General features: G+C 36.9%; 1 protein-coding gene across 1 annotated transcript in view; it reads left to right on the top strand.

Moving 5' to 3' along the window:
- The window catches only part of CERT1 (ceramide transporter 1), a 246090-nt gene that overhangs the window by 226431 nt on the left and 10697 nt on the right, over positions 1–8962 (top strand). The window contains exon 13 of the mRNA XM_007943355.2: positions 5678–5773. Within this exon, the coding sequence (XP_007941546.1) occupies positions 5678–5773 (96 nt within the window). The remainder of the gene's footprint in view (positions 1–5677; positions 5774–8962) is intronic.

Raw genomic sequence — 8962 nt, 5'->3', positions numbered from 1 at the left:
AATCCTACTTCCGTAGTGATACTGCCTCGGAAACCCAAGGAGGGGTCGCTATGAGTCGGGGCCGACTCGACGGCACATAACAACAACAACAACAACAACCTAAAAATCTTGGGGATTAATTTGAACCTATATATTATAAAACATCCCAAGGAGGGGTCGCTATGAGTCCGGGTCCAACTCGACAGCACAAGAACAACAGCAATTACTGATGAAGTAAAATTTGTTTACTTTATATTCCTACTCACATTTTTATTCTCTTGGTAAGCAGTTTAGCCGTCTTTCTTCATATTCTGGAATTAATAAAGATTAATTCCCTAAATAAACAAATAAGTAATTTAATTAATTCCCTGATTAATCATTTCCCTAAATAAAACACATTTCATACAATAACTAGCTTAAGTTACTTAGAAAAGTTTTGCTTTGAAGTTTTTATTTTTTAAGACTGACAGAAACATAAAACTTTTCTTACCAAAGATTTATTTTCATTAATTCCTGACAGTGGTAAGACTATTTAATTCATATAAATGCTTGTTTGTCAGTAAGCTAATCACAGTACATTTTTTGAGGACATATTATAATATAATAAGACCATGTGGAGGTAGGAAATAATTACATTTTCATACCCCTCTTTTGCTTGTTCTATAGGAAGGAGCCTTTAGAGAAACAATTTGGAATAAGTTATCCTTTTTAAGGCCTTGTTATAGCAATTAAAATAAACAGTTCATCCTTGTCAGTGCATCTTTCAAATACACTAATTTATATCAAGGAGCACTCACTACAGAAATAGATTGCCCCATCTTCCTTCCAAGGAGTGGTGGGTTTGAACCGCTTGCCTTCTGGTTAGCAGTCAAGTAGTGATACTGCCTCAGAAACCCAAGGAGGGGTCGCTATGAGCCGGGTCGGACTCCACAGCACATAACAACAACAACTACAGTTTATATCAAATGTTTCCAAGTGTAGCTACTGAAAGTCTATCTCATAAGACAGGTACAAGAAACAGTTTTCCTAAGATTTACAATACTGCCTCATAAGGGGAAAAAGAAAAAGAAAAAAAAAAGGTAGCAACTACTAGTCACAGCTTCCTGCAACAAGACAGAAACTCAAGACAAAAAATGAGACAGAAAATCCACACAAATTCACCAATTTGTGGGCCAACTCAAAATTCAGGCTTAGATTCAACTTTACGTAAGATAAACATGTGGAGAACCTACTTTCTTAAAACGTATGCAAAATTCTTGGATGAGATTGACTCCGTTAAACAGAAAAACAGGTCCAAATCTATTAACTTCCCAGAGTCTCAGATGGAGGTATTTTATTCAGACATTTTAATTGAAACTGAGCATTAAATAAAAGAGCTGTCTCTCCTTCTCTCTCTCTCTCTCCACACAAACACACACACACACACACATACAAATGGAAATTCGCTTTCCCAGAGTGATCGTTGAAATTCTCAATTATTTTAAGTAAATTCCACTTTTAGTATTTTTGAACATGAACCCTAAACCTGCATATTGGTGGGGTGGGGGGAGCATGGGATCCAGGCTCATTTTTCAGAATCTCTTTTATTTCAGTCTTTCTGAACCTAATTTGTTCTGCCGGCTAGAGACCTAGACTCTTATTTTAGGCACATCAGTTTCTCTATTTGGAAAGTACTCAAAACTGACTACTGATTTAACAAATTGTTGTTAGGGAGTATAACCAAAATCCAAATACAATCAAAATAGGTATTTCAGGCAGAGATTTTTCTATTGTTTTTCTTTTCAGAGAGAAATTTTGGCTTTTCAACAGGTGGCTGGCAAAGAGGCAGATGACCTAAGAGCAACAAGAATAGGTAGAAAGAAACTTGACAGTGTAGCTCCTTAATTTGCTTAGTTAATTTAGAGAGATTATCCTGTAGGGAAGTGATGTTACTGTCCTGATGTCTTTTAGTCATTTTTAGGTACAGTGGAAATAGGCATCACATTGAGATAGTTTGATTTAGGGCCTTTATTTTCTAATTTAGTGCACAGAAAGTCTACAAATCAAAAGAAATGTGAGTGGTCACTGATTTTCCAGACTATTTCTGATAAGGCAGTGCCAGCCAGACAAAAGCTCACACATTAAAAGACCAGAGTACTTATTCATGTAGTGGGCTGGAGTCCCCAGAAAGTGGCTCTGCATCACCCCTTAAACTTGGCAATCCCCATTTTCCCAGAAAGAGTAAAATATTTTTGCCAGAACAAAACCTGATCTTCAATAAAACTTGAAGAGCTACAACCCAAATAAAGTTGAGCTTAGCTTTGAGATGTTATTTACCTTGCAGTAACTCCTGAGAGTTTGTGGAGCAGTGAATCCAAACAGCCCTTCTGGTACTAAAGTTCAAATCCTTATCTCCCCAGGGGTTGCTTTTGGCACTGCACCTTCAAATCCCACTTCTGACACCAGAAATGCTAGAAAACAATACTCTGTCGAAGTAAAACAAAGAGATTTATTAAGGAAGGAATACAGCTCAAGCTGGGAAACACACAGACTCACAAAATGAAACAAGTGCTCCAAAGTGCTATAATTGGAGCTAGGCATTTATACAGTGTAATGCAGGACTCAAAACCAAAGCCAAACTCACTGCCATTGAGTCGATTCTGACTCATAGTGACCCCCATTGGGTTTCCGAGACTGTAAATCTTTATGGAAGTAGATTGCCCTGTCTTCCTTCCGCGAAGCACCTGGTGGGCTTGAACCACTGACCTCCTGGTTAGCAGCCAAATGCCTCATCCACTCTGCCACCAATGAAGGACTAGCAGGTGAAAACTCATGAATGGTTGACATTTACAAAGGTACATTTTGAGATTGCCAAAACCACAAAGGTTTTAAAATAGTTTGTTCTTCTCATGCAGATTGGTTAATTTTACATAGTTTCTTCAGAGCCTCTTATAGAAACAGTTTTGACAGTTCAAGTTTCTGAACACTGCAACCTCAGCTACATTTTCTAAGAACTGCAGCTGGTTTCTTTTCCCTACCTCCCCAGGATCAATAGTAGACAAGTTCCATGCTGTCAAACTAGCCCAAGTGCCTCCATTTTAAGGTCTACTATCATACCAGTTACCTCAAAATGTATTTCATCTCCTTTTTTAGAATTAAGTTGGTATGAATATATTGTGTATGTCAGCTCATTATTTCCAACACCAGGTCCAAAAAATCAAGGGCATGATTCCCGAAATTATGCTTAATTACAATTGCTAACAGCACTTGCTTTGATGATTTTGATCCCAGCTGCGTGTTTTTTTTTTAAGTGACAGTGTACTACAATATTGAATTTTGAGCCTTATAATAATGGTAAATTTAGCTTGTGTTTATTCTTGTCATGAAACTTAATGATTCCTTGTTTCCTACATATTTGATATACAGAGTCATAGTTGAAAACAGTATACTTAGCAGACTATGAAGTTAGATGAAGTATCACTGTAGTCATGAATGCTCAAGTTACTGCCCCACAGAACACTGGCTAGTTTATTTCCATGAACATAAAATTCATTACAGTGAGATTTTACATGTGTTGCTTTTCTCTTAACTTTAATATTAATACTTTAAGGAGAATTCCATGATAAATGAAGACTTTGCAGAGATGATTACTGTAACAATGGAGGATGTTATTTATTTCTTTAATTTCATAGGAGCACAGCTTTGAATATATCTTTTTAATTTGTTTATTTATTGGACTTTTGCAAGGAAATAAATAAGATAAAAACCTTGGGTATATAAAATGGCTTTAAACTTAAGAGATGTCAAGTATTGGGTCTTTATTGGTATGTTTCAGTAATTTAAAAAAATCAAAAGATTTTTAAGATCTCAAAATCTGAAGACAATAAAAGTTTCTCCTGATCACAGTGTGATGCAGACAGATGAATCAAACCATGATTTGATTCCATGAATTATATGAACCCTGAATTATATGGTTGTTTTACTTATGCACACTATATGAAATTTCCCTTTATCCTCTTTTGGAAATCACATACATTTTGTGTGTATTTGTAACTTGGAATCCTGCATTAGTCACTCTTACCCTCTCAAAGCAGATTTCAGAATTGTAGAGGCACACAGTTTTCTCCAGGCAACACTTGAAATTTTGTTTTCTAATTAAAGCTTTGGTAAGATTATATATTTCACTCTTTGTTACAAAGTCTATAAGTGAACACTTCTCACATTATTTTTGGAATTATGAGTGGCAAATAAAATATTAATTAAGTGTTCATTTACTATAAAAATAGGTTGTAGAAATTTATAAACATTTTCATCAAAAACTTAAGTCATAATTGCCAAAACCATACATGTTTTTTCAGTAACCAAAAATGCATTCTAAGATCCAGAAAACATTACAATTAACATATTGAAAACATCCTTTAATATAGAAAAATAGTACTTTCCCAAGGTTAATAACTTTGAGAGTTTCTGCCCCACAGACGGTAATATTTTGTGTTTCAAAATGTGTGTGATCTTTGTTCCTTGTTTTGTATCTCTAATCATTAATGCAGTAAACTTTATGTAAAATGAGGAGTTATCCTTAGGAAGTACAATATGAATATTTTCTAACTTTTCCTTTTCTGCTTTGTATAATGTATTTATTACATAGAGCAAAATTATTTAATAGAAGATTTAAAGTTGAGCTTAGAAAAGCCATCTATGGATAGATGATAAAGAATCTGGTTCTTTGAGACACATCTTTTTTATCAGTTTGGTGCTGCTTCAAAACACATTTCAAACTGGGAGACTACAAAGAATGCTCATGTGGATTCTTACCATCAAATCTGATTAAGATTCTGGGAGTCTGAAGTGTTCACCCTTTATTCCTTATATAAGATGTGTAGGGTAGTTTGTGATATTTAAAGGCTGAGGTTCAGTAGGAGAAACTGTGCAGGGAATGGGGTGTTTAGAAGCTCTCTGTACTTTCTGCGCAATATTTCTGCAAACCTGAAACTGCTTTAAAAACGAAGGCTATATCAATAAACAGAGATTTCATTTAAGTTTCAGTGGTAGAAATTTAGAAAGAATGAATTGAAAGGTGATTATTTGTAAATCTTTGCGTAGATGAGTATTGAAATTGTCCCTAAAAAATTTAGAACAATGAAATTGGAATCAAACAAATGGGTGTGAGGGGGGAGGTGGTTATTTTTACAATGGCTTACCTTCGTAATAAAAGAGTTTATCGTTAATGAAGTAAGGAAATTTTTATCACCTTTTTCTAGGAAATCAGTTGACAGACATACAGCAAGTATTCTAATACCTCTATGTAGTCTGAAATATAAGGACACTGCCTTAAGTGATGTCCTCATACCACTCTTTAGTATTCCATAATTCTATGCCTTAAGACCTCATCTTTGTAAGGAAACATTTTATGGTAGAGGATAGAATATTTCTCTTTTTCCAGAAAATGTTTATTTTTCATATAGGCCAATCTGTGTTACTTAACTGAACCATCCTCTTTCCCTGCATTTTCCGCTTCTGTCATTAACCTTGATAGCTGGTATGTGGACTAAACACTACAAAACTCTATAAAACCTACTAACCTTTGTTCATTTGGTTGCTCACCTTCCTAAGAGCACCATTTCTGAACTGAAGTAAACTGAATCCCATTCTGTTTAAGAAATTATGACATAGCTATTAACTGGGTGTGGGTTCTCATGGCTTTATTTTTCTTTTCAAGGTTGAAGAGATGGTACAGAACCACATGACTTATTCATTACAGGATGTAGGTGGAGATGCCAATTGGCAGTTGGTGGTAGAAGAAGGAGAAATGAAGGTAATTGCCACTGAATAATTAAGAAATCAATACAGAAAGGTTGCAGGTTGCTTATTGCATCTCTGTTACAATGATATTACTATTGCTATGAATAAAGATAGTGTTTTAAAATTACTTTAAAGTAGAAATTATTAAGTATCAAAGAAGCACCAGATACTGAGAAATATCCTTTTGCTTCCCTGATTTAGCTTTTATAAACTTCTTTATGGTCATAATGTAAATCTATGCTCAAATCATTCTGCTTTGCCTAGAATTTGAAGAAAGTAAAAGTTTGATGTTTAGACATGAACAGGTCATACTTAGCTGATGGCCTCCCTTCTCTTTGGATATTTCTTTTTTCTTTTTTTTTTTTTTTAATAAATTGAACGTTGTGCCAAGATGCCATGTTGTTTCACTCCATCATTTGGTCTGTAGCTCACTTTTTATCCTTTCTCTCATTGCAACTTTTTGAGAGCTGAACATTGGGTACACAAATCTTGCTCACTTATCTAAACACAAAAGACAGACAGTAAGAGGAAAGAATGGAGAGATACAAAGATAAGTTGAGAAGCAGCAGCAGCATTGAATTTTGGATTACCTCATGCCCCAGCCTCTTTGCTATACAAAGTGTTCAATAAGGGTCTGTCCAAACTGACACATTAGTTGGGGATAGAGGATGTTTACATTTAAAACATTAGATAACTTCTCTCCATCTGATGATGTATCAAGTGGCAAGTAGTAGTAAAGAAAACTGGAAAAGAAAGGCATCTATGTGATTTGAAACAATTTTATTATGTTTTACAGAGAGGAATACTTGAACGTTTTCTGGAAATGAAAACAATGTTGTGGCAAAGGTGAGGGAAATTTAGGCAAGGAAAATAGATGAGAAAAACTTGAAAGCAAATTTTTTATATAGGACTTTTTGCCAAGACTATGTTGGCCTGAATTACTCTAGCAAATGGTATGCAAGAAAAGGAGACAGGCAAATGAGATATCAAAATGTTAAGTATATTTCTGCTAAGCTGATTGGAGAACATTGCCTTAGATCAGCAATCACAAGGTCTTGCACACATTACCCCAGAGTTAAACATCGTATCTCTGACATTGCTGGATAGTCACAGACCTTCCCCACAGGAGCAGGCCTCAAAAACAGATCAAGGTGCATGCTCTTCGCAGAGTAACAGTTGATCTAAGCCTGCCTAGCCTACAGGCCACAACATTAGAGAGAAAGGAATTTGATCTGGTTTATATGGAGCATAAAGTAACCCACTAAAGAAAATTGTCTACCGTTTATAGCAGTAGATTAGCCACTGTGCAAAAGAGCATTTTGGGAAAGATTGATCTGATAGGAAAAACCTGGAGGAGTTGGGTATTAGGTGATTAAAGCCTACCAGGAGCCTGTTAGCAACCGGAGAAAAGTTGCTATTATGTATTTGCCAATGAGTAGATTCTGACTCACTAGTGACCTCACTAGTGCAGAGTAAAACTATTCCTTAGAGTTTTTAAGGCTGCAATTTTTCAGAACCAGATTTCCAGGCCTGTCTTCCAAGGCACTTCTGGGTGGCTTCAGGCCAGTTCAAACAGTAATTGCAGTCACAAACCAGGGCCACATATATGTGGCATAGCAACCAAATCTATTGCCTGTGCTATTCTGACTCCACACAGAAAAGCCAGACTCACTGCTATCAAGTCAATTTCAACTCATACCAACTCCCACTGGGTTTCCAAGGCTGTAAAACTTTATAGAAGTAGATTGGCCCATCTTCCTCCTGTGGAGCAGCAGGTGGGTTTTAAACTGCTGACCTTTCTGGTTAACAGTCAAATGCCTTACCCACTATACCACTAGAACTCCTTTTCCAGTAGGAAACAAATGCCTATGTCTTCCTCTTGAATGAGCGTTGCTTTCCAAAAGTCCTGTCACAGTCCTGCCTTCTGAAAGTTTCAGGAGGCTCATGCAGGGGATTTCATTATTGGCAGGACTCTGAAAAGCAACACACATTCACATAGTCACAGTAGAGCCTCATTTTTGAATGAGACACAGCTGTGTATTTCTTACTTGGGCCCAAGTACCACTGGTAACAGATTTGGTTGCTATGCAATGTGTATGTGGCCCTTGTTTACATCAGTGGTGGTGGTTGTGCTTAGATGCCATCGAGTTGTCTCCGACTCATAGCGACCCTATGCACAACTGAATGAAACACCACCCCATCCCACCCAGCTTCGCAATCCCTGCTATCCTTGAACCCATTCCCACTGCCTGTGTGTCAGTCCATCATATTGAGGGCCTTCCCCTCTTTTGTTGACCCTCCACCTTACCAAGCATGACATCCTTCTCCAGGGAATGGTCCCTTCTTAGGATACCAAAGTAAGTGAGATGAAGTCTGGCCATTCTTGCGTCTAAGGAGCATTTCGGCTGCACTTTCTCCAGGACAGATAGGTTAGTTCTTGTAGCAGTCCATGGTACTCTCAGCATTCTTTGCCAGCACCACAACTCAAAAGCATCAGTTCTTCGTTCTTCTTTATTCGTTATCCAGCTCTCACATGCATATGAGGTTATTGAAAACATCATGGCTTGTGTCAGGTGCACCTTAATCCTCAAGGAGACATCTTTGCTCCTCAGCACTTGAAAGAGGTCCTTTGCAGCCGATCTCCCCAGTGTCATACGTCATCTGATGTCCAGACTGCTGCTTCCTTTGGCATCAATTGTAGAACCAAGCAATGTAAAGTCCTTAACAACTTCAATCTTTCCTCCATTTATCGTGATGCTGCTTATAGGTCCAGTTGTGAGAATTTTTGTTTTCTTTATATTGAGATATAAGCCACACTGCATCAGTAAGTGCTTCAAGTCATCCTCAGTTTCAGTAAGCAAAGTTGTGTCATCAGCGTATCGCGGGTTGTTAATGATTCTTCCTCCAATCTTGATGTCATGGGGTCTTCTTCATATAGTCCAGCTTCTTGGATTATTTGCTCAACATATAGATTGAATAAGTATGGTGAAAAGATATAACCTGAACACCACTCTCTTCTTGATTTTAAACCATGCAGTGTCCCGTTGTTCTGTTCAAACGATAGCCTCCTCATCTATGTACACGTTCCTCATTAGTACAATTAAGTGTTCTGGAATTCCCATTCTTCTCAATGTTATCCACAATTTGTTATGATCTACACAATCAAATACTTTTGCATAGTCAATAAAACACAAGTAAACAT

This window comes from Orycteropus afer, unplaced genomic scaffold, assembly GCF_000298275.1.
Source record: "Orycteropus afer afer isolate SDZICR_OR568_19922 unplaced genomic scaffold, OryAfe1.0 scaffold00104, whole genome shotgun sequence".
NCBI lineage: Eukaryota > Metazoa > Chordata > Mammalia > Tubulidentata > Orycteropodidae > Orycteropus > Orycteropus afer.
This window is presented reverse-complemented; position numbering and strand designations above follow the sequence as displayed.